Source organism: Hemibagrus wyckioides, linkage group LG17, assembly GCF_019097595.1.
Source record: "Hemibagrus wyckioides isolate EC202008001 linkage group LG17, SWU_Hwy_1.0, whole genome shotgun sequence".
Classification (NCBI taxonomy): domain Eukaryota; kingdom Metazoa; phylum Chordata; class Actinopteri; order Siluriformes; family Bagridae; genus Hemibagrus; species Hemibagrus wyckioides.
The window spans coordinates 23,050,793-23,077,997 of record NC_080726.1 but is presented as its reverse complement, the minus strand read 5'-3'; the positions used below and the strand labels follow the sequence as shown (position 1 = coordinate 23,077,997).

General features: G+C 38.9%; 1 protein-coding gene across 10 annotated transcripts; it reads left to right on the top strand.

Annotated features, from left to right (window-relative positions):
* Positions 1 to 960: 960 nt before the first annotated feature.
* On the top strand, positions 961 to 27,205 carry sytl2b (synaptotagmin-like 2b). Of its 10 annotated transcripts, none has more exons than XM_058414156.1 (21): positions 964 to 1,064; positions 1,274 to 1,311; positions 6,477 to 6,708; positions 9,921 to 10,072; positions 10,159 to 10,252; positions 12,170 to 12,206; positions 12,411 to 12,501; positions 12,988 to 13,941; positions 15,054 to 17,357; positions 17,448 to 17,570; positions 19,368 to 19,460; positions 19,741 to 19,794; positions 19,907 to 20,001; positions 20,271 to 20,384; positions 21,063 to 21,232; positions 21,621 to 21,723; positions 21,812 to 21,973; positions 22,680 to 22,758; positions 23,332 to 23,431; positions 24,268 to 24,473; positions 26,244 to 27,205. In XM_058414156.1, the coding sequence occupies exons 3-21, from the start codon at positions 6,608 to 6,610 to the stop codon at positions 26,390 to 26,392; spliced, it is 5,181 nt and encodes a 1,726-aa protein (XP_058270139.1). In that variant the 5' UTR covers positions 964 to 1,064; positions 1,274 to 1,311; positions 6,477 to 6,607; the 3' UTR covers positions 26,393 to 27,205. The 10 variants fall into 10 exon arrangements, with proteins under 10 accessions (XP_058270134.1, XP_058270139.1, XP_058270138.1 ...); XM_058414155.1 differs by adding an exon at positions 6,850 to 7,068 and having other exon boundaries at positions 15,054 to 17,570; XM_058414154.1 differs by having other exon boundaries at positions 12,991 to 13,941; positions 15,054 to 17,570.

The window sequence follows — 27,205 nt, the reverse complement described above, 5'->3', positions numbered from 1 at the left end:
TATCGATCAAAAGTATCCTTTAAGTCCTGTAAGTGAGGTGGGGACCATGGAGGCTAACATCTTGGTACCAGATACCACAGCACACCTTCAGGGAACTACTGGAGTCCATGCCTCGACTGGTCAGGGCTGTTTTGGCAGCAAAAGGAGAACCAAAACAATATTGGGCAGGTGGTCATAAAGTTATGCCTGACCAGTATATGTTATGCTGCTGTTATTATTATTATTATTATTATTATTATTATTATTATAATATACTATTAGCTGTTGTTAATTAACTTGAATTAATGTTTGTCCATGTTCCATGGTAAATAACACCTAGTTAACATCAATCCTTTAAAGTACTGTTTTACAGGAAATGTTAGAGTATTAGCCCTATTCTTTCTTTCTTTCTTTCTTTCTTTCTTTCTTTCTTTCTTTCTTTCTTTCTTTCTTTCTTTCTTTCTTTCTATTTAAGAAATGGTCAAATACGGCAGTTTTGGGGGATTTATAAAATTCTAAAGATATTTTAACCCCAAACCTGGTTTCCTCTAAACAAGAATAGATCATAACACGTCCAGATCAACACAGAAATTACAGGAACAATAAATCTCAAATTAAGACCTATACAATATTTTTTAAACAGTTTCTGCACTCAAAAATTAAAGAAACCGTAAAAAAACGTTTAAATACAGCAAGTTAAATGTAATGTAAACAGAATTCAATGCTCTGAATGCAGGAATATGAGACGGATATCATATCTTGACTTTTTTTTCCCTCAAGAAACCTGTTACAATATTTATGCTTCAGTTTAAACTCAAATATCACTCACTCCATGTATTTATTTAGTTTATTTTCTTGAAGGTTATAACTAGCTAAACTTCTGGACTTCTGAGCTAAAGCAAGCGGGGCAAAAGCAGAGCGAGAGAGAAAGAGTGTGTGAGTGAGTGGTTAATTCTTCCTTGGTCCGTGTGAGAGCGCCTTCACACCCACACACACACACACACACACACACACACACACACACACTACAATCTACAATCTACTCTGTAAACATACAGCAGGATCTTCTCACAGAGGAGCTGAAGGTAAGTGTTCTCGCTTCTCAGTTCATAACTCAAACACATAGCAAAGTTTACTGAAACTGAATAGCTTAGAGTTTGGAAAAATATGTTCATGTGTTAATTTAATGCAAAAAAAAAATCAGTCTTGGAGATTTTCATGTTTAGTTTAGATAAACTTTTAGATGTTTACCTGTGTGGGCATTTATGGTGAGTGTAATGTGTGAATTCAACAGAATTTTGATCTTCGTACTTCGAGATAAATGTGAAACAGGTAAGAGCATCATAGTCTATATTTTATAAAACACCTGAAGTGCTGAATCAACATTTTACATGCCCATCTGTGTGCACTTGAAGTTATTAACACATGTAGAGTTTTAGTAACGCCTGAGGAGTTGGAATAATTGAAAAATATGTTAATTGTTGTATTACAAAAGCAAATGCAGTATTAAAAAGAAGGAAATATGAATGAAACTGGAATAATGGTGCAGTTTGTAGCGTTTTATACTGAAGTATTTAATTGAATCTGTATTCATCATGAAATTTCAGGTGGACTTTTAGAGCCGAATCACTTCGAGTGCTAGCCAGGGTTTATAGCTGTCCGGTTACTTTAGTGTGAAAATCAGAAACTTTCCATTCAGTTCATCCTTTCAACATTTGAGCTCTCTAATAATGTGGATGTGTTTAACTTTCAGCTATCTGTATGAGGCAGCATGTCAGGATCGATGAACTGATGCTTAAATAAAATATATGTAAAGTGGTTTAGGAGAGGGATAGAAATAGAAAAAGTATTTTAATGTTTGTTAAAATAAAATAAATTAAAAAATGATGTTAATTAGAAAGCAGAGTGAGATTTCATTGGACAACCATAGTTAGGCGCCTTGTAATTATTATTAATCTAAACCGAAAGAGTCGATTCTTTTTGGTTCGCTGAGTCAATTGATATGACTCGCTCAAAAGATTCAAAATTCGCTTCAGTGTTTGAACGGCTGCATGTTTCATCCTCTTTTTTTGTTTGCGCTACACTCATCACGGTTGTATTCTCCATGTTGGCAATATATTCACGTGAATTTCTCCGTTAACGTGAACAATTCAGTGGCTTTTCTCCACAGAACCCCCACTCTAGTGCGCATGCTCCGTGTTGTATTGATAACAGACAATTTCAGAGAGCCTCTGCTTAAGGGACCATCGTAAAAGTGCGTTTTTTAAAAAAATATACATTCAAATGTCGACAAAAATGAGCCTGAAAATTACTTAAACACAATCCATATGCATTCAGCACTTGGTCAAGGTCAAGGTCAAGGTCAAGGTGGATTAAGAGCTCATTCTGGGAAGACTGGGTGTGAATGGGATGCCAGTCCCATTGCAGGGCACCATACACACTCACTCACACTTTCATTCACATCTCGGGCAATTTAGCACAATCCACCTAGCAGTGTGTTTTTGGGAAGCGGGTGTAGCTGGAGACCACAGGGAAAATGTTAAATAAAATTTTGCAATATGGCCAAAAGTATGAAGATACTTGACCATGACCACCTGGGCATTGATTATGGAGATGGTCCCTCATTTTTCTGGAAGGGATTACCACTAGATATTATGTTGTGGCTGCTGGGTCAAGCAGAAGGCCTGACTCGTGGTGTACATTCCAGTTTATCCTAAAGGCAAAGGTGTAACTTTGGTGTGAGATGCATGGGGGGGCACAAAATGTTGGAAAAAGGTTTTCAATTTGAATCCCATTTCCTGCATTTACATACATTTAGGGACTATAGTGATAAAAAGAAAATCCAGGAAATAATTAAGTTGATTATAATGATAAATTCTGTCAAAAAGAATAGTAGACTACTAAACTATGTATACAAAAAAGAAAATATTTACATTCCTGGTGCTAATTTTCTGTGCAGCACAAATACCTAAAGTAGATCATTTTTATGCCAACATTGTATTATAGCAGGGTAGGAATAACTATCTGTAATCATTACTTCTGTAATCCAAAAGGATGGGGAAACACAGTAGATACACTACTTATTTGATACACAGGATGCAAGATTGGCACACAATCTCACAAACATGACAAAAATATAAAGAACATTGTCCTCCATCTATCCATTCAATCACATCTTTCCATGCACTGTCCACCTCATCTGTCCTCTGATATGAAAACCACTGAGTTATAATCATAATGAGTCATTACACTTACATGCAGAGTCTGAGAGAAAATGCGCGGTTTAAAGTAGACTCGTTTTCATGCTACACAGAATCTTCTTTAAAATATGATTATCCTGACCTGAGCTAATTTACTGAACCAACCAAGTCACATCTCCATTCTTTCTTTTCATCCATGATGACATTAAAATCATCTGTTGCTGCTTCTGGCGTTTCATTGCTGACTGTGGCACAACCACGATACCTGTTCATTACACCTTTCAGTTTTAGTGTGCACGTGGCTTTCCTGGACACGGACACACGCATCGACCCAGGCAGACTCTGTGTCCTGCTCCTCTGTGGTGATTACGGCACGCAATTAAAAAATAATAACAAACAAATTTGAAAAGTGGGGAGGACAAAAACGGGATTTTGAAAAGTGGGGGGACATGTCCCCCCTGACCCCAGTGGAAATTACGCCCCTGCCTAAAGGTGTTCATTGGGGTTCAGGCTCTGGACTTCTTGAGGTTGAACCTTGGCAAAGCATGTGACCTTTTCTTTATGCACAGGCATTGTCATGCTGAAACAGGTTCAAACTAGGCTCCTTAGTTCCACTGAAGACAAATCTTATTAATACATCATACTAAGACCTTCTAGACAATTGTGTTCTTCCAACTTTGTGGCAATTTTGGGATCAATTTGGGGAAGAGAGAAATTTTGGGCAATTTCATGCTCCCAACTTTGTGGGAACAGTTTGGGGATGACCCCTTCCTGTTCCAACATGACTGCACACCAGTACACAAAGCAAGGTCCATAAAGACATGGATGAGTTTGGTGTGGAGGAACATGACTAGCCTCCTGACCTCAACTCCATAGAAAACATTTGGGATGAATTAGAGTGGAGACTGTGAGCCAGACCTTCTCATCCAACATCAGTGCCTGACCTCACAAATGCGCTTCTAGAGGAATGGTCAAAAATTCCCATGAACACACTCCTAAAGAAGAGTTGAAGCTGTTATAGCTATAAAGGGCGGCCCAACTCCATATTACATTCATGTGCATGTAAACACAGACATCCCAAAATATTTGGCAATTTAGTGTATATCCTGGTCAGAGTTGTGATCCAGGGTCTGTCCCACGAACATGGACACAAAGCCTTCTTTTCCTAGCAAGAATGATTAGAATCACAAAGCTGCACATTAAACAGGTTAGTGCAGGTGCTAAAGTATTTAAATGATGGTGAGATGCATCAAACCACACACCATACTTGAACAGGGAAAAACAGATCTGAAAATCTACAGTTCATAAGAGCCATCGATGAAACATTGAGAAAATCATTGTGGATATTACTATCTACAACTGAGGATACTTCCTAGTCCACATTGCTTTCATTATTGCCATTGAATGAGAAGTTAAGTCTTCTATGCTAACAATGTTAGCTAGCTAGGCTAGGACTTATCTAAGTTACAGAACTGTAAAAGTGATGATATTAAGCAGGCAGCTTATCTTTAATAATTGCTTTATCTTGATAAGGGTGGTGGTGTGTCCATCCTGGTCTGAATTCTGTAGCACAGGATCACATGCACATTCACACATGCTAGTATTCATTTACACCTAGGGAGAGGTGAAAGGAAACCGGAGTAACTGGAGGAAAACCATGTAGAACATGTGAAACACTACCCAGACAGTAACCTGAGCCTGTGAGGCAGTAACGGTACCGGATTAGCAGATATTTGAGGGCTTTTGTAAGGACAATTCTCTAGCTTCAGCTTACATCAGTTTACACTATGTTGCATTTTATCAAGTAAACCTACCATATAGGTCACTCTTCTGCACAATTCTATACATTTACTCACTGTAGTCCCTCTGGTGCAATATATCATTCTTGCTTTTGTCCCCTGTCCATTAAGATAAAGACACCTTTAGAGTCTTTAAAACCTTCCTTGTGGAATGTGCAGTGCAATCTATAATAAACTAATTTTGCTTCCTCTAATCAATCTGCAATGACGAATGTATACTTAAAGCAAGGGTTGCATTTACAGTCGCCATTTATCCTCAGTCATTAGACAACACCTACTCTAAAACTAAAAACCTGTGATGTAATATACATTGCTATATACTACATGCAAGATGTGTGTGTATGATACACTACATTGCCAAAGGTTTTGGGACGTCTGCCTTTACATGCACATGAATGTAATATGGAGTTGTCCCGCCCTTTGCAGCTATAACAGCTTCAACTCTTTTGGGAAGGCTTTCCACAAGGTTTAGGAGTGTGTTTATGGGAATTTTTTGATCATTCCTGTAGAAGCACATTTGTGAGGTTGAACGATGATTTTGGACGAGAAGGCCTGGCTCGCAGTCTCCACTCTAATTGATCCCAAAGGTGTTCTATCAGGTTGAGGTCAGGACTCTGTGCGGGCCAGTCACACCAAACTCTCTCATCCAAGTCTTTATTGACCTTGCTTTGTGCACTGGTGTGCAGTCATGTTGGAACAGGAACAAACTGTTCCCACAAAGTTGGGACCATGAAATTATCCAAAATGTCTTGGTATGAAGCTGAAGCATTAAGAGTTCCTTTCACTGGAACTAAGGGGCTGAGCCCAACCCCTGAAAAACAACCACCTGAAAAACTTTTGGTAATATAGTGAATATCATTCACGATTTTCATTCTCATGAAGTTGCTGTTCTGTTTGATTATGCTGTAAAACTGAGCAAATAGTATATCTGACATCTTTGCACCAATATTTGTTCAGCTAACAGACAGCAGTAGTTCTGAATGTTAGGTGTTGGGTTGTGGCTCAAGGAATGTTTTATTATAAAGCACTCACTGAAGCAGGTGGAACTCGCATGTTTTCATCAAAACAGTTTGTTTCACAAGTCAGTCATTTAAACTGAGGTAATAAACTACTACTGAACGCAGAAAGGTAGACCTTTCATTGCTTTAAGTTACACACTGGATGCCTCTGGGGCATATTTAAATAGATTTGCTAATATATTTGTGTGTGCCAAAAAAGCTTTAATTCTATTTAATTTTACTGATTCTCGTCAAGGCCAAAGCAATCCAGAGGAACCACTGTGTGTGTGTGTGTGTGTGTGTGTACAGGCAGACACGAATTTTAGCACAACTATTTGTCAATTGAATATACAGTTTGAATTGCATTAGATTCAGTCACATGTTTTCTGGAGGCCAAGAGTCTGGACATTTATTGGATGTTACAAAAGATGTCTGATTAGCTGGTGAAAGGGTTTCAGGACAGTGTTGAATCTTACATATTCTGGCTGTGTGATTTGTAGATGTTCAGTGGTGTGTGATTTTAAAGGCAGGAACTGTAAATGAACTCAAGCACCAGTGCCTACCAGAGAGGACATCATTGCATGCGTCCCACATAAGCCTGAAGAACATTAAGATAACTGAACCGATCGTCATGATAGACCTGAGCTACCTGACTGAGGAGGAGCAGGAGGCCATTATGGCGGTGTTAAAGAGGGACGCTGAGCTGAAGAAGACAGAGGAAGAACGAGTCAAGTAAGTCCCCTGCCTCCATATTCAACAGATCCTAAACAAAACATTTTGCTCTCCTGAGCAGACGAAGCCAAAGTGAAAAAGTGATGTTTGTCATGTAATGTAATAAAGCTTGGGCTGATCTCTACCTCTTATCACTCACAGGACTGCTTCAGGGTGAGTCGGCTAATTACGTTACCTCTGGCTTTACGTGAAAAACATTCAGATGGTGCAAAAAAAATGCCCGTGTGGGTGAACCTGAAGTGGTTCTCTACTATGTTATAAGCGTGAAGCGTATTGAACAGCCGAGTAATAAACAGACTGCACATGTAATGGAAGAATATGGACATAAAAAGGAGGAATGCAGAAACTGGCCACAACTAGGTGATTTCTTTGCTTTGCTCAACCATGGATAACAGGATTAAGTCTACCCTTGTGGAATAATTGCCCTGCCCATTTCACATGACCAGCATGGTTTCCTTGAAACCGGCCGTGTTCAGACGCCTGACTTTAATCGAATTGCTTTGATTTACTATGCTTTGGCTCATAGACAATTTGTATTAGGACCTTTTTAAATAACTTTTGGACCATGTTTTAGAGTTGAGTTGAAGGAATTTTATTATGGTTCAGAGAAAATCGTGTTTAATTTGAACTTTCAATGATGCAAAGATTCACAGATATTATTATTATCACACTCTTATTATAAGACAGATGTTTTTATAATTAAATGAAGCCCTTAAGGTTGGAAGCATGGTACCTCTGGGGCAACAAATAAAAAAGGTTGTAGTTGAGTATAATGTTACTGGTGTGACAAGTGGTTCTCTATCTATATTAAGCAAACATCGAGACACTGTCAATAAAGTTAGTCATTCATCAGAGAGTTAATCAGTCAGATAGTTAATGCTTGTGTTTAGAGTAGTGGAATATTATTTGGAATAAAATTCCCATGCCATTTCACAGAATCTATCTATCTATCTATCTATCTATCTATCTATCTATCTATCTATCTATCTATCTATCTATCTATCTATCTATCTATCTATCTATCTATCTATCTATCTATCTATCTATCTATCTATCTATCTACACTATATTGCCAAAAGTATTCGCTCACCTGCCTTGACTCGCATATGAACTTAAGTGACATCCCATTCCTAATCCATAGGGTTCAATATGATGTCGGTCCACCCTTTGCAGCTATAACAGCTTCAACTCTTCTGGGAAGGCTGTCCACAAGGTTTAGGAGTGTGTTTATGGGAATTTTTGACCATTCTTCCAGAAGCGCATTTGTGAGGTCACACACTGATGTTGGATGAGAAGGCCTGGCTCTCAGTCTCCGCTCTAATTCATCCCAAAGGTGTTCTATCGGGTTGAGGTCAGGACTCTGTGCAGGCCAGTCAAGTTCATCCACACCAGACTCTGTCATCCATGTCTTTATGGACCTTGCTTTGTGCACTGGTGCACAGTCATGTTGGAAGAGGAAGGGGCCAGCTCCAAACTGTTCACACAAAGTTGGGAGCATGGAATTGTCCAAAATGTCTTGGTATGCTGAAGCATTCAGAGTTCCTTTCACTGGAACTAAGGGGCCAAGCCCAGCTCCTGAAAAACAACCCCACACCATAATCCCCCCTCCACCAAACTTTACACTTGGCACAATGCAGTCAGACAAGTACCGTTCTCCTGGCAACCGCCAAACCCAGACTCGTCCATCAGATTGCCAGATGGAGAAGCGCGATTCGTCACTCCAGAGAACGCGTCTCCACTGCTCTAGAGTCCAGTGGCGGCGTGCTTTACACCACTGCATCCGACGCTTTGCATTGCACTTGGTGATGTATGGCTTGGATGCAGCTGCTCGGCCATGGAAACCCATTCCATGAAGCTCTCTGCGCACTGTTCTTGAGCTAATCTGAAGGCCACATGAAGTTTGGAGGTCTGTAGCGATTGACTCTGCAGAAAGTTGGCGACCTCTTCGCACTATGCGCCTCAGCATCCCCTGACCCCGCTCCGTCAGTTTACGTGGCCTACCACTTTGTGGCTGAGTTGCTGTTGTTCCCAAACACTTCCACGTTCTTATAATACAGCTGACAGTTGACTGTGGAATATTTAGGAGCGAGGAAATTTCACGACTGGATTTGTTGCACAGGTGGCATCCTATAATAGTTCCACGCTGGAATTCACTGAGCTCCTGAGAGCGACCCATTCTTTCACAAATGTTTGTAAAAACAGTCTGCATGCCTAGGTGCTTGATTTTATACACCTGTGGCCATGGAAGTGATTGGAACACCTGATTCTGATTATTTGGATGGGTGAGCGAATACTTTTGGCAATATAGTGTATCTATCTATCTACACTATATTGCCAAAAGTTTTGGGACACCCCTCCAAATCATTGAGTTCAGATGTTGTTTTTCAGGGGTTGGGCTCGGCCCCTTAGTTCCAGTGAAAGGAACTTTTAATGCTTCAGCTTCATACCAAGATATTTTGGACAATTTCATGCTCCCAACTTTGTGGGAACAGTTTGGGGATGACCCCTTCCAGTTCCAACATGACTGCACACCAGTGCACAAAGGTCCACATGGATGAGTGAGTTTGGTGTGGAGGAACTTGACTGGCCTGCACAGAGTCCTGACCTCAGCCTGATAGAACACCTTTGGGATGAATTAGAGCGGAGACTGCGAGTCAGTCCTGCTTGTCCAACATCAGTGCCTGACCTCACAAATGCGCTTCTAGATGAATGGTCAAAAATTCCCATAAACACACTCCTAAACCTTGTGGAAAGGCTTCCCAGAAGAGTTGAAGCTGTTATAGCTGTAATGGGCGGGACAACTCCATATTACATTCATGGGCATGTAAAGGCAGATGTCCCAAAACTTTTGGCAATTTAGTGTATCTATCTATAGAAAATTTCTATTTCTATTTAATTCTAAAGAAGGTTGATTCTAAAGGGTTCAGCAAAACCCTACTTTTTGTGACATTCAAAATGAGATAATACTGTAGGTTTTCTGTTCCACTTCTAATAAAGTAAACATATTTGTTGCTCCTGGAATGTAAGGTCTGTTAAGAGTTTAAGTCTAGATTACGTTTTTAAGATTTCAAGGTCTTCATCCAAATGTCTCGCTAGAGTTTAAATAAACTGCATAGTGACTTCTAAAAGCAATTACAAGGATTTCTGGTCATAACCTGATTTTATCGACATCTTCACACTGAACTACTTTTATAATTCTATTTGCATATTAGACATCTACAAAAACAAGGCCCTGAGGAGGGCAAACTGAAGTACATCACAGGGGAGTGGTTTTATGAGGTAAAGTCTCAGAGACACCAGGATAAGATTCACGGCTCGGATATCATCATGGCATCTATGAAACAGAAGAAACCCATGACAGTAGGTAAGTTTTCACAGCATTAAATACACAAACAGCTACAAACTGACACAACGATGACCTTATCTACAGTAACATGTTTGTCTTTTTAGAGTTTTTGACACAGTCATGGCGAGAGCGAGCCAGTAAGACTAACAACGATCTCATGACACCGCAACCAAAATCAACAGATAATCCAAACGAGAGGTGATAAACAACCTTCCAGAAATACTCGAACAGTTTTTCTGCTTCTCTCAGCACTGTTTGTTCAAAAAGAAAACCCATTAAGGGTGTCTAAGCACAACACGAATTACCGTGTCTCATCGGCAGCTTACAGGGATTAGTCTAGCTAATATACTTGACAGTTCTCTGTGTTTGTTAGTTTAGGTGAAGAATAAATTTATACTCTTTGCTCATGCCAGAAAATTTGCCTGATGTACAGAATGGTTGTTTGAGTAGCTCCCTCCTGTCCTACTTTATTCGTGTGTGTTTTTGAGGTGTGGAAATCTCATGATTCAGAGTACCGGCTGACTCAAACAAGAGTCAACACAGGCGTTTGCATAACAGGGTTTCAGTAGAGTCTAAAAGCCTATATTTATTGCTATACATGTAAAAAAAAACGGCATTGGGGAAGCGTGTAAGTGATAGCCGAGAAGATGTTTGAGGTGTTTTCTGGTATAGGAACATCTAGAACAGTTTGATTCTTGTTTAATTGAATAAACATCTAATTTTGTCTGAATGAAGGCAATCTGACTCACAATACTGACAATCCTAATTGACATATACACCACAGTATTTGGCAAGAAATTTGTGGACACCTCACAACGACACCCATATGTGCCATTCCAGATTTAGTCCCACTTTTGCCGCTGTTGTAACCTCTACTCATCTGGGAAGGCTTTTGGAATGTGGCTATGGGAAAATTCAGCACAAAGGCCTTAGTGAGATCAGGCGAGGAGATCTGGGGTGCATTCAGAGATCCAGTTCATCCCAGAGGTTTTCATGTAGGCCACTCGAGATCTTCCAGAGCAACCATGTTTCATGAACCTTGCTTTATGAACAGAGAGCAACATCTTGAGACTCCAGGGAAGGGAAATTGTATCGCTACAGCATATGAGAACATCATGGCCTTAATATGGGTGTCCAAAGTGTTTAGTCATATAGTGAACTGTACACCGGTCAGGCATAACATTATTACCACCTGCCGAATATTGTGTTAGTCCCCCTTTTTTGCTGCCAAAACAGCCCTGACCCGTCACATACTGTGTATTCTGACCCCTTTCTATCAGAACCAGCATTAACTTTTTCAGCAATTTGAGCAACAGTAGCTCGTCTGTTGGATCGGATCACACGGGCCAGCCTTCACTCCCCACGTGCATCAATGAGCCTTGGCCACCCATGACCCTGTCACCGGTTCACCACTGTTCCTTCTTTGTGATAGATACTGACCACTGCAGACCGGGAACACCCCAAAAGAGCTCCAGTTTTGGAGATGCTCTGATCCAGGGGTCTAGCAATCACAATTTGGCCCTTTTGGTCAAACTCGCTCAAATCCTTACGCTTGTCCATTTTTCCTGCTTCAACTTCATCACATCAACTTTGAGGACAAAATGTTCACTTGCTGCCTAATATATCCCACCCACTGTCAGTGGTCATAATGTTATGCCGGATCGGTGTATATAATGTAATCCAAGGTTCATGTACATATAAAAAGCTCTGAAAGTCTAAAAAAAGCATGCAAATGTCACAGATATAAAGAAAGATGGAAAATGAAAGATACATCATTCATTCTGTTATCTCCACCTGCATATTCCCAATAGACATTTCAGTTTAAATGACACAGTTAAAGACCTTAAAAATTAACATGGATTACCGTGCCTTGTCCTCTGCTTACAGGGATTTAGTCTAGCTAATATACTTCACAGTGTTTGTTAGTTAAGGTGAAGCATACATTTATAAAGAAATGTGGAAAATGAATTAATTTGTGGAAAAGTACTTCGTTAATCCTGTTTAAAGACCTTAAAAATTAGCAGGCAAAAAAATGCATATCAAGGAAAGGGCCAAAATACATAAAACGAACCTAATTTGCATATTCACACTCCCTTCTCCTTGTGTACGTAACAGGAGACCAACAGAGACTCAGCAAGAAAGTCGAAACAGGGTAAACATACTGTTTACTGTTCACTGTAACACCATATCTTTCCGCTGACTTTTTTGTAAGCATTAAAAAGATTCCTAAAATGTTCTTCATTGTTGATCGACATTAATTTTTACGTCATTTAAAGAGGAAGATTTTCAGTAATTCTTACCACTCTTAATAAAAATCTTGCTCAAATCTTTAAGCTTTTTCTTCTTTTGTTTCCAGCAAAGACACAATCCATTCAACAACATGCCAATGGAGCTAGACTTTGATGAAACAAATGGAGCCTCAGTGCCTGAAACTAAGAATCCACCAGGTACAGGTTACATACCATATTATTAACTATATGAAATACAGGGTGATGACAGTTTATTAGGTATAGCTATCAAGTAGCATGTTTGACCTCATTTGACATTCAGAACAGTGTGAATTTGCCTAAGCATGGATCTACCAAGATGCTGGATATGTTGTGTAGTGTGTAGAAATGATCGCGTTAACGTCTTTCTGCAAACACAGTAACCACAATATAATACACTAAAATCTTGCCGGCGGTTTGTTCTGTGATGTGTGAGGTGAACATTAACTGTATCTAAGAGATTTTATGTATTGTGCTGCTGTTACATGATTGGCTGATTAGATTGTTGAATAAATGAGATAGTGTACAGGATTTTCTACATAAAGTAGTAGTAGTGGTGAGTGTATAAATAAAGTTGCATGGTTAGAAAGTAAGTTATTATGTAGGACAGTTTCTTGTTTCAAGTGCTGGTTCGCTTACTGTATATTTATCTGCATACGTCTCCAGCAGAAGTGACACCTTCACTAGAGAATCATGAAGATTTAGAAATAGAAGCCAAGACCAAAATCTTTGATATTTCACAAGAAACAATCCCTCGTCTAAAACCTGTGCCCAAAAAAAGAACGAAAATTTTCAAGGTCCAGAACTCCGACAGCACCAGCTCGATCTCCACCCAGAGTGTGTCTACAAATTCTTCTGTGTCCACACAAAGTGTGTCTACAAATTCTTCTGTGTCCACACAAAGTGTGTCTACAAGCTCCAGCACCTCTCCTGTGTCCACTCAGAGCATTTCTACAAACACTGACAGCAGGTCTACTCTGTCCACTCAGAGCATGTCTACAAACTCAGAAATCAGGTCCCCTCCACCAAAAGGTATCCTCAAACACAGTTCCAGCTGTGACTCAAGCACCAAGAGTCGGCTGCTTCAACCCCGCAAATCCCTCAATATGGTTTCCACCAAGAGTGGTCATGAACACATTCTTGAAGAGAATGCAGTCACGCAGGAGAGTATAGAGGAGTCTTTCCTCAATTTTAAAGACAAAGAACCACCCAAGTCTACCTTTCCACCGTCACGACTGCCGGTCCGATCCCCAGTGCTGCTGAATAATCCAACACAGACATCTAAAGAGAAGCCAAAAATTCAGCCACGACTGAGTCTGAGTTCTAGCACACAGTCAAATGATGAACAAAAAACAGCAGACGTACTGGATACTAAGCAAAAGTGTGAAAATCGGTTGATATCTGCCGAACCAGAAAAACAAAATAAAGCGGATGGAATGGTGAAGGATCCTCTCTCCATTCCTAGAATAAGGGCCAAGTCACCATTTGAATCCTTGTTAGTCAAACCATTAAATGAGAGCATAACCCCTCAAATCTCACTGAAGAACCAGGACAAAGAGGACCTGAAGAGGGAAGATGTAAAGACAGAAGAAAAATTAGACTGTCCTTTGGGCGTTAAAGGTACAATTAACTATATCGTTCTGCTTTAAAAAATATTTTATTACAGATTTTTTATATTTCTACTTTTTAATAACATTTCATTATAAGATTATGGTGTGTTTTCACCAGTGTTGGGGAGAAACTAGCTACAAGAAATGAGCCAACTAGCTTTTTTTTGTTGCATTATACTGTATTACTTTTGAATTCAACAAGTCACAATATTCAATCTATTGTATTTATCCAAATTCAATAATTATCTAATTATAATTAGTGTAAAAAGAACACCGGTGAGTGTATTTAAGTCTTTAAACACGCGAATTTATAGTAAATCACAGTCACATGAAGGTGGGTATCTAATGTTGTTGACTAACTAGCTGGTTATGAGGTTGATCAGAAGTGAAAACATTAGGTGATGGATATTTTCTGTTGAAATGAATGAGATTAAAGTAATAAGAAGCAGCGATTGAACAAAATAGCTAACTTTTGAATGGATCATGAACGTGATCTCAAGTAAGGTTTAACTTAATATGAAAGAGCATCCAATGATGTGAAGCATTATTATCATGTTGCACCAATTGCAGCTATTTAATTTAATAATTTACTTATTACTGTATGCCCAATAATATTAACTAGCTAGTCAGATATAACCAGAAACTAGTTAAACAAAGAGAATTGGAACGATCCAGTTTTCCGGTTGCTTCTATCTGCTTCTTAATACACAATGAGGGGATGTAGTAGCTTAGTAGTTAAAGCACTGGACAAATGATTGGCTGGTTGTTGGTTCAAATCCCCGGTCTGCCATTGCTGGACCCTTGAGTAAGACCCATAACCCTCAATTGGTGTATAAAATGCAAGTTACTCCGTCTGTCAAAAGCAATAAAAATTATTTACTGTGATTAAAAAGCTGCACAATTAAAATAGATTTTCAGCTCAGTGTACTAAGCTACTTTTATACTGGCTTGTAGTGTAACTAGTTACTTTATCAAAAGTGTTATTTATCTGTAGCTTAGCTGCAACATATACCATCCTCAACACTGGTCTTCACACACGGTCTATGAATGATTGCTTGTTGTTTTAGACTAATAGAATGTCTCATAGTTCTTTCTTTTTCAATGATATATTGGATTTTACAGATCAACCGGTGTATGAAGCCACCAACCCAACTGATGCCTCCAATAAGACTAATCCTTCCCGCGTGGCATGTGAAAGTGACGACATGCCATGTCCGTTTGATATAAAGATAACTCGAGACACTAACATGAAGACAAAGGACTGCAAAGATCCTCTTCTGGTCAACCCCTATTCTCCCAAAGCTGCTGAAGAGCAAGGAAACTCCATTGCTAAAGTTCTTGAATGGTTCAGCAGGAGTTCAGACAGCAGTGATAAACTTGACTGTGAGGGCTTTATTCCAGACACTGAAGATGATATCAAGATTGAAGACATTGACTTTGAAAATGAGATCAATTTAAGACCCAAAGCAGAGAACAATGTGTATTTGATCATACCAAAACATCGGGATGAGGATATGACAAATGATGGATTTTTAAAAGATAGAGATTTAGCAGTAGAGTTGAACGTGGATAAGAAAGAGCCTTTTATGAATTTTCAGAATGTTCAGGATCTAAGTGATCACACTAAGCCATTGAACGCGGAAGAATTTTCTGCCATGGGATCTTCTAATCTATTCAGGCACAGATCATCACAGGATACCATTAATAGACTGTTGGACTCTGAAAAACCAAGTCCAAAAGAGAACGTGCTGGAGACTGCTAGCAAAAAAGAAAACAGCAGAAATGATGAGAAGACTAAACCCACTCAACATGAACTGCAAGAAGTGAGTCAGTCACCAAAAGTTACCAATTTGCAATCACAGTGGGATCAAGGTATCATTAAGGCACCAGTTCTAGTGAGCAAACCGAACCTAATTTCTGAAAAGGAAACTATTGTCCAACGTAATGATGGCAGGAAGGTGACTGGGGTTGAAGAGGAACCAACCAAAGTTGACATAAGTCCAAAGTATTCAGTAACTGAGAACAAAAAACATGTGAACAAATCTCATGTGAAGGACATTTCAAATGTTGGTGAGATACAAGCTGATAACATCAGCTATGAGCATTTAAATAAAAAAGACAGAGATAAAGCTAAAGACATGCAAACACCATCAAGCAATATAAATCAGATAAAAGACATAATGGCTCTCTCAGACAAAGATGTTACCAAATGTTTGGGCCAAAAATGCTCATCTTCACAAGATTTTAGACTTCAGAGTGTTGGAGACCACAGCGATGAAAATATTGAAGGAAATAGGAATAGTACAATGGAAGGATGTACAACTGCAGCAGTACTAGAGCTGGACCCAAAGGTAAAGACAGAGGAAAAAGAATCACAGCTAAAACCTCCACCAACATCTGGTGTTCAATCCCAGCAACAAAATCCAGTCCCATTAGCCAAGCAAAGCAACCAGCAGCAAAATAACAATGCAGAAAGGATCAAGGAGCTCAAATCATTCTGGGAAAGAGAGAAACTGCAATCGAACATATATAATAAATCAACAGCAGCAAACTCATCTGCGACATCTACAAAGCTGAATAAAAGGTTCACCAAATCAGAATATGATCTTAGATCCATCGGGACAGAATCAGAGGCAGAAAGTGCTAATTTTACGGTTCTTCCACTACGAGACAGGATAGAGAAGACAGCCACAGGAGAAGGTATGAACAGTTTACAGTTCAAGATGCTCCGTGACTTCTGGGCAGAATCTAGCAAGCAGTCATCCAGTTTTGAAAACAAAACTCAAAACCCATTAAGTCAGGAAGTTAAACATGCAAAAACTCACAAAGAGGTATCTCAGTTTGAACTGGTGGATGCTAGCCCAAACCAGGCAGACAGAGTGTCTTCAAGAGAGAAAACTGCTGTCATATATCCTGATATTGGTACCACAGCTAACTCACCAACTGAGCCAGATGTTCTGAGATCATCCCATTGTCCTCAGCCAAAGAGTGGCTCAAAGTTATCTCCAAAAGACACATCATCTCCAAGAACTCAAGGGATGCTCAATAAAGAATTCCGAAATCAGACTAGAAGCAGTGGCAAAGGAACTTTAAATGGAAGAGCAAATTCGCTTCGACGTGCCACCAGCATGTTTGCAATAAACGTGGAAAGTGAGGGTGAAGATTTACCCTCGCAGTCCAGGAAAGTATCTGATGTGGTCCTCCCACAGACGACAGAAAGTACAGTGTTGCCTTCTACAAAAACACCAGAAGTTAATTTACAGGTGAAAAAGTCTCCAGAGATGACCAAGAGTAAGCATAAAGCCACTGACCGAAGCGTTTCTGAGGATCCTGATTCTCAACCTCTTGCCAGGTCGTTTGTTCCACGAGACTACCAGCATTATCTGGGAATCACAGAAAACAGAGGCAAGCACATTTCCCCCCAAGGTACAGAGCAGAAGAGTGAATTAGTGTGCACCTCATTTCAGACAGGTGGTAGTGTGAGGTGCTGTCCTGAGAAAGCTGATGTTCCTATAGATGATGCAGAGCTTTGCACCAAGAGAGGGAGCTGGGGACTGCGACCCAGTGCACATACGAGCGAAGTGGTCAAGCCCATGACCTTAAACAGAGATGAATCCTTTTCTGGGACAAGTGCAAACTGTAAGACATACATTTTTTTTGGTTTCTGAATCTTTACTGATTGAATGCTTAATGCTTTAATGCTTTAAACTGCTATAGGTGAAGTGTAAATAACAATGCAAGTCACTTATTTAACCTGCAGCCCTCTGGTCCGAACCAATAGACTTAAGAACAGCTTCTACTCCAGCACCATACAGGAGCTAAATGCTGCAGGCTTGTGAACACACACACATACACACAAACTGAAGGATCGCAGCAATCTGATCCAGTATTTTTATACCCAAAAACTTTAAGTTTACATTCTCTGTATACCTCAGTATGTGTCTATTCATATATTACTCAATATGATTACATTCTGCTGTGCTTTACATTTTCTATTATTTGACATGTTTACATTCTGTGACATTTTAATGCCACTTTTCATTATATGCAAATCCCTATGTTCGACTATTGTGCAGTGACTTATTTATATCTATATATTTCTATCTACACCGATCAGCCATAACATTATGCCCACCTACGTAATATCATGTATCAGTCCCCCTTTTGCTGCCAAAACAGCCCTGACCCATCGAGGCATGGACTCCACTAGATCCCTGAAGGTGTGCTGTGGAATCTGGCACCAAGATCCTTTAAGTCCTGTAAGATGTGAGGCGGGGCCTTCATGGATCAGACTTGTTTGTCCAGCACATCCCACAGATACTCGATTGGATTGAGATCTGGGGAATTTGAAGGTCAAGTCAACACCTCAAACTGGTTGTTGCGCTCATCAAACCATTCCTGAACCATTTCTGCTTTGTGGCACGGTGCATTATCCTGCTGAAAGAGGCCACAGCCATCAGCCATCATGCAGACTGGGAACACCCCACAAGAGCTGCAGTGTTGGAGATGCTCTGATCCAGTGGTCTAGCCATCACAATTTGGCCCTTCGTCAAACTCACTCAAATCCTTACACTTGTCCATTTTTCCTGCTTCTGACATCAACTTTGAGGCCAAAATGTTCACTTGCTGCCTAATATATCCCACCCACTAACAGGCACAATGATGAGGAGATCATCAGTCTTATTCACTTCACCTGTCAGTGGTCAGATTGTTCTGCCTGATCTGTGTATATAAAATATCTACATACTTATTTATACCTTATATGTCACTTAAGATAATTGACTTATGTATTACTATTTAATATGTTAAAATGGATGTATAGTTTGCACCACTTTATATGTGAATTGCACTGTAAGGACTGCCCTAATTTCGCTGTAATTATATGTATAGTGTAAAAAAAAGTGCACATTATCTAAAATAAAGTCACTGTATTGAGTTACGACCATGACATTCTAGCTCATATGAAGGCCTTGTGTGAGGGCTGAAATGTCCCAATAAATTGGCTCTTATTCTCTTATTCTCTTATTAATAGATCTTGTTCTCAGAAAATATTACAGTTTAATGACGTTAAATTTAAGGGGATGTTTAAAACTGAGTTACTTTGCCCATAGTTCACATTTTTACCAGCTCAAAGAATTTAGCAGCTGTGAATTGATATCACATGGCATGCAATTTGGTGTTCTTACTACAAACTAACTCTTGTATCTGCATATAAACATTAAACCATGAGTAAGACCCATCTATTATTTTTTATAATAGAATCCAACACTAGGTTTGATTTTTTGGGGGGGTTTTGGAGGAAAGAACTGTTGTGTATTTACTCCAGTGTTGCAGTATACTTCAGCTTTGTTATCCTGTATATATATCCTTATTGTAGGTTTGATCTAGTCTTTAATTACCGCTCTCTTTTTTAATTCTGTTTCACATGTGTGCCAGCCACTGAGGTGAGCCTAGTTCAGGAAGTGCTGAGACGGGCGTCCACTAGACCCGTATACCATAAAAGCCTTGAAGACATCACAGCGGTACCACGTGAGCATTAGTTGTATTCACTGTGGCACAAAATATGAGTCATGTGGAAATTCCTTTTGTAGATGTAATTAAGTGGATGTTTTGAAATATCTGTCAAACGATTACAATGCAACATCTGTATATCTGTAATTGATTTTCACCCTCGATGTGTAACGACAAGTCTTTGGACATTGTCATGTCCATTCCTGTGGTAATGGTAAACCTATTTTGGTCCAGTGCAGCACAGAAACAAGGAGCTCAGGCATTTTAATATGTTTTGTTGTGGTCTATTTTTCTTTAGGACAAAGTAAAAAAAGCAAACATATGGATGATTTCATGCCTAGCAGCTACGCAAGTATGACGCTTTCTACCTATACAAAAAAGGTTTCCACTAGACATTCTAAGAATTTGAAGTGTAAAGCAGAGGTTTGTGTGTATTTTTTTTATGTTTTGTATCATGCATCCAGTCTCCAGCACTCCATCGCCATCTTCTTCTTCCTTCTCTGATAAAGAGCGTTTGAGGAAAATCAGCAAATCCGTTCCCTCTTTCCTGGACAATGAGGTACGCTATGATTTTATGGAATGGAATCTTTTTGTTCTTTGAGAAAATGTGAAAATATCTGATGAAACTCTTTGCATTATTTTTCCATGATTTATCAAAACCTACAGAAATATAAATGAATGCTATCTCAGACTGGTTAGGATGTTCACAGCACACAATAAAACTGAGATTTGTTAGAGGGTTCATTTCAGCAGTAACTGAGGGTCAGTAATTTAATATCGATATATTTATATATTTTATGATTTTTCTTTTTTGTGTTTGTTATCTAGAATGATGGAGATGAGAGTGAGTCGGAGTGCAGCTCCCACAGTGGCAAGCACTGGAAGAACAGCAGCCCCCAGGCTGAACTCAACAACAACTCACGCATGGCCACAGTGTCTTCTGTATGAGATTTTATTTATTTTTTTATTTATATTTGATTTATGATTTTTTAGATTTTCTGGTGACCGTCTCTGTAGGATATCAACAGTCATCCAGATTATCTGCAGCTGTCACTTCCATTATCATAATATTATCATAATCTACTACTACTACTGCTAGTGCTACTGCTAGTGCGACTGCTAATATTAATACAAATATTACTGCTACTGCTTCTACTACTACTACTACTACTATTATTATAATTAATACAACTGTTACTACCACTTTTTCTTCTTCTTTATCTTCTCCTTCTTATACTACTACTACTATTAATGCTACTATTACTACCACGACTACTTCTTCTTCTTCTACTATTACTACCACTAGTACTCTCACTGCTATTATTATTAATACTACTATTACTAGCTCTTCTTCTTCTTCTTCTTCTTCTTCTTCCTCTACTACTACTACAACTATTACTACTACTACTACTACTGCTATTATTATTAATGCTTTTATTACTACCATGACTTCTTCTTCTTCTTCTTCTTTTACTACTACAACTGCTACTGCTATTACTACTGCTGCTATTATTACTGATACTACTACTACTATTACTACTATCACTACTACAACAATGGCTACTGCTACTACTCCTCCTCCTGCCCCTCATTGCCACATCATGTGTTTGACACCCACAGATGAGCGGGAGCATAATGAGTATTTCCAGTGTGGACTTTGGGAATATTGAAGTTCAAGGGGCTATCCAGTTTTCAATCAACTATGTCCAGAAGCTGAGGGAGTTCCACATCTTTGTAGTACAGTGCCAAAATCTGGCTGCTGTAGATGTGAAGAGGAATCGATCTGACCCGTGCGTAGATTAGAATGTTTGTACTACCTCAGTGTCTGTTACGCATAATATACACAGACTTTAATAGAAACACTTATCCTGAGACTCATTCATCCAATTATCCAGTCAAAATTCAACATGTTGTGTGTTCTGAGATGCATTTCTGCTCAACACATCTAAAAAGATTGGTCATTTGAGTTACCATAGTCTTGCTTGACCCAGTCTTGGCGTTCTCTTCTGACCTCAAAGTTGTTTCCACTCTTGAATTGTATCTGCTTGAGATTCTGCATTGTGCTGCTGCCACATGACTGGCTGATTGGATAATCTGCATGAAAGCGTCCCTAATAAAGTGGCAGGTGTGTATATTTGATCCAATTTAGGTGCTTATTCATACTTGCTCTTATTTTAGGTATGTTAAGAGTTATCTTATACCTGACACTGCCAATTTGGGAAAAAGAAAAACGTCAGTGAAAAAGAAGACCTTGAACCCTACGTATAATGAGATTCTAAGGGTAAAGATTATTAAAAACATATTTACTTATATTTTACACATTTAAATACTGTGATCAATTTTAACCACAATATTTTCATATTTTACAGTATAGAGTTCGAATGGAGTACTTAAAATCCCAGATCCTTAACCTGTCTGTTTGGCACAATGACACATTTGGTCGCAACAGCTTCCTGGGAGAGGCGGAGATTGACCTTTCTAAGTGGGATTTTGAAGGCCCTCGGATTAACTCCTTACCCCTCAAACCAAGGGTATATTATGGCTCTTTTTAGGAATTCAATGCATATGTTACTCCGATCAGCCATAACATTAAAACCACTAGCAGGTGAAGTGAATATCACTGATTGTTATAATGGAACCTGTCAAAGGTTGGCATATATCAGGCAGGCGTCGGTCCTTGGAGTTGATCTGCTGCAAAAGTCTCGGTGCCTGATAAGATAAGATAAGATAAGATAAGATAAGATAAGATAAGATAAGATAAGATAAGATAGTTTAGGTATTTCATGAAGAGGTAGGTCTTCACCCAGATGCCAGTGACTCAACTGTTCAGACATCTAGTGGAAGTTCATTCCATTAACCACCAAACCTATGCTCAATATGTATCAAAGCTATAAATATAAGTATAAGATAAGATAAGATAAAATAGGATAAGATAAGATAAGATAAGATAAGATAAGATAAGATAGGATATTATGAGATAAGATAAGATAAGATAGGACAGGATAAGATAAGATACCACAGCACAGTTCTTGTGGAGTCCACGGGGGACCTAGACAATATTAGGCAGCTGGTTTCAATATTATGGATATTTTTTAAGTGTATGATTTCAGCTCTAAATCTTAAATAATTTTTCTAATTTTCTCAATTCTAAAAATAATTTTATTTCCATCTAAGAACTTTGAGTAATGGTGTAATAGAATTTTGTAATTTAAATGAATTTGTATTTTGTCCTTTCAGAACACAAGCAGCGTCCTGTCCACCGAAGAAAGAGGCGAGATGAGACTGGCCATGCGGTTCTTACCTCACATCTCCCTTTGTAAGAGCTGATGACTTTACTCTGACTTCTGCAGTTTCTTTACATTTCGAATCCAGCCATTGGGAGCCTAATCCTGACCACACATTGAACAATTTTTGTAAAATCCTTCAGGCAAACTTTCAAACTTCTTTGAAGTTTGAGTCAGAAAAATCCCTTGTCTAGAACGGGTTGCCTTTAGATTATACAGAGAGTCGTTGCCTTATATAGATAAATAAAATTGAATTAATGAACATTGCTAATGAACATCCAGAGACAGTAACAAGAAATGGAGAGGAACCTTCTGAGGAACGAGACTCAATTAGGAACTCAAGACAAGCAGCATTAAGTGTGAACACTACAAAGCGTTCTGAAGTGAATATACATCAATCAGGCATAACATTATGACCACCGGCCTAATATTGTGTTGGTCCTCCTTTTGCTGCCAAAACAGCCCTGACCTGTCATGCACTGTGTTATTCACTTCACCTGTCAGTGCCCAGAATGTTATAGCTGATTGGTGTAAAAAAGTGGTCCATAGAATGAGTTAAGATTATTTTATTGGTTCTAATTAATGCTTTTATTGCTCTTTTCCAGCGAAATCAGCCCTAGGCTCAGGTGAAATTCACATCTGGGTCCGAGACTGCAAGAACCTGCCTCTGATCCGTGGTGTGACTATAAACCCGTATGTGAAATGGTAATGTCCTCAAAGAGCATCAGCTGTTGGTTTACGACTCTAAGCTTTCATTTTGTTGCTCTGCTGTTATATTGTGCAATCGTAACAACTAACGAAGCCATCGGCTCAATTTAATGTCCTCCTTTGCAAAATATGGTCTCTGGCATGTCTGTACACTGCAGGAGAATTAAAATCATGTCCCTGCTACTTATATAAGCTGTATCACACCAGGTCCAACATTAAAAACATTTCAGACTCTAAAATATGTACAGTTGTATATACAATATGTAAGAGCACTGGAGGTCATTCAAAAAAGAAAGTGAAATTATAGCTAAACTTAAGGCAAAGTAGTTGTTCTTTTATTTTACTATATATCCTTTTATTTTTAACAGTGGCCCTGAAATGCCATCATAGCAATCAGACCTCGTAAAAGCTGAAACTCTGATTTAGCTAGTGGAGATCCTAACAGAATTGATACTGCTGACTCTTATGTAAATTTATTTTATTATTAAAATAAGGCTATTTTATAAATTAGTTAAAATAGAAGTTTGTGCTTGATGAAAAGCCCCTTTTAGTGCAAATTCAGAATCTTCAGAATCCACAAACAGGATCTTTGCTATCGTTTGTTACAGATATAATAATTTAAACTGGTGTATTAGTTAGCAAGTAAAATAGCAGTGCAAAACAATACATGCCTTCTTATGATGGACATTCATATAAAGTTCATTTAAAGCCATTTTTGTTGTTGTTCCACGTTCTTTTCATTAAACAACTCACCCTTTGTCTACAAGACTTTCCTTTCAGTTTAAGAAAAAGTTCAAGATTAATGTTAATATGTCATGTTTTGTTGTGTACAGTTATGTGCTGCCAGACACCAGCAAAAAGAGCTGCCAGAAGACACGGGTGTTAAAGAGGACAGCAAGTCCTGTCTTTAACCACACAATGGTGTATGATGGATTCAGGACAGAGGACCTGAAGGAGGCCTGTGTGGAGCTCACAGTGTGGGATCGTGACCGACTGGCTGATCACCTGGTGGGAGGACTGAGACTCGGCCTGGGAACGGGTACAGACTTCTTACTGGAGCTGCTGAGTTTATAAACTTGTGTTTCTATTTCTTTTGGTTTAATGTGATGTTACTTTAGCATAAACTTATATTATTATGATTAGTAGATTTAGGGGTTTAAGCATTTTTTAGATTTGTTTTCTATGGAAGAGTAAAATTTGTGTGTAGCCTGGTATCGTATCCAGACTTATCCTTCCCTGGGGATAGCATTCCAAGTATAGTCCCCAGATCTAACATGACCCTAAAGCATTTATGGAAGGAAAGTTTCGTAAAGCATTTCATAAAGTCCTTAATCAATTTAGTAAATTGATTAAATTCAGTAACTTGGGGACAGTGGTAGCTCAAGTGGTTAAGGTGCTGGGTTGTTGATTGGTGGAATGGGGTTCAAGCCCCAGCATCACCAGGCTCCATTGTTGGGCGATTGAGCAAGGCCCTTAACCTTCTCTACTCCAGGGGTGCTGTATCATAGCTGACCCTGCTCTCTGGTGATGATAATTAAGGCTCCCTGTCTATTTGTTGATCACCTTTTATGATTATACTATTGCTATCGGCTTTTTCTGGTTTGTCTGCTTCAATTATGGATGCAATCGTTAAATTGTAAGTGGCCGTTTATCACCTATATGACAAAGGCAAATGCCAATATTAGCGTACACTGGTCCCGAAGGTTTGGTCCAGTTCCAGTTCAAAACAAAATAACATCCAAAAACACAAGGACAAATCAGACAAAGCGGAAAAGGTAGGTATAGTTTTTGCGAATGGAATTCTTCCCTCTGATTGGACAAGGCATCTGTCACTCAGGATCTACAGGAAGTCCAGCAGTATCTGCAGCAGTAGAAAGTGGACTGGTGTGTGCATGATCACAGCTCTGCTCTTATAGAGGTACATCCTTTAATCTGGAACAGTTTGGTCTTCCAAACATACCTGGTGTGTTTTTAGAGATCACAAACTTATCTTTAATCCGCTGTGATATGTCAGTACGTGATATACGTGAGATATCAGTATATCCAAAATCACACCATATGAACGTCCTTCCTCAAAGCAGCGCTGAATGAACTCCATTTTCTTATAAAGATAAATATATGTTTGTTATTTTCTTTAAAACATTTAAAGTTGCACTATTGAAAAAAATGGTTTAAAGTGAAGGCAGAACTCCACACATGTACAAGAAATCAAGATACACAATTTCCTACTTCCTGTATATATCCTGAGTGACAGATGTCTCGACCAATCAGAGGTCAGAATTCCATTCGCAATCTATACCTACCTTTTCCGCTTTGTCTGAATTCTCCTTGTGTTTTCCCCTGCAATGTAGAAATTAGAATGACAGTTGCCTCACAAAAAATACATAGTAAGGTGAAACACTCCTGCCCCAGGTTGTACACTCATTCAATCCCTGTGGGGTTATGTTTATTTCGGGATTCTTTGGATGACACTGCAGCACACTGGACGCACTATATAACAAGTGTGTTGATTGCCCCATTCTGTCTGAACAGGCCATGTTTCCATCTGTTAATGAGTGACCCAGGTGTCCTGCTGATCCTCCACATAATTTTAGAACCAGAGTTAAATACGTACCTTCTGTTTACGAGATTTTATTATTCGATTGCTTTGGATTTAACACGTGCAAACATAGTACTGCTAGTAATAAATGATCATTTAAAAATACATATACTCCTACTACCTCAACGACTACTGCTAAAAATAATCTAGAGTATTGTTTAAAAAAAATAGAGCTTATTATTATAATGTTGCTTTCCATCTCTCTCCCAGGGCAGAGTTATGGCACAAAAGTGGACTGGATGGACTCCATGGCTAAGGAAGTGGCTTTATGGCAAAGAATGATGGATTCACCAAATGAGTGGGTGGAGGATGTGTTGCCTTTGCGATTGGTGACAGTGGCAAAAAATTCTTTGAAATAACGATATTATAAAATGCCAAAATGCAAGAATATACTCTCATTGAGTGCTTTACTGGGAATACTACACTATACTAATATTCAGTAGAACCACCATTTGCTCTCAAAACTGCCTGGATTCTTTGTGGTGTGAGTTCCATAAGATTTTGGAAATATGCCTTTGGGATTCTGGTCCATGGTGACCTGCGGCTCTCCTCTTCTAATAATCTACCATATCCCAAAATGTGTTCCATTAGACCCAGAGCCAGTCACTGGGAATGACACTGAAGAACTCATTGCCATGCTCATGAAACCAGTTTGAATGTGCATTACCATACTGGAAATAGCCGTTAGAAGATGTGTAAATTGTGGCCATGTCGGGATGCACATGGTCAGCAACAATACTCTATGGCATTCAAGCGATGATTGGTTGGGTCCAAAGTGTTGGGAATGAAAATCCCAGTAGATCAGCAGTTGGAATGTTCAAACCAGCCAAAATGTCAGCAAACACGCCACAATCAAAATCCTTGAGACACGATTGATAATTTCATGCATGAATAGGCGTACAGGTGTTTCTAGTAAAGTGCTCAGTGAGTGTATGAATAGTATTTTTATTTATAATACTCAGCACTTCTAATCATATAGTAATATACAACCATTCTGCTGATATTTAAACAAAAAAAAAATCTTATTTTATACACATAGCTTTAGATTTGAAGGATATTTGAATAAATTCACAGCATTTGGTGTCACCTACTTCATCAGCAACTCTCATACCTGTTGTTGTCTGAACTGATATTTTAAATTCACCTAATAAATTGTTGTTTTGTTGACTGTT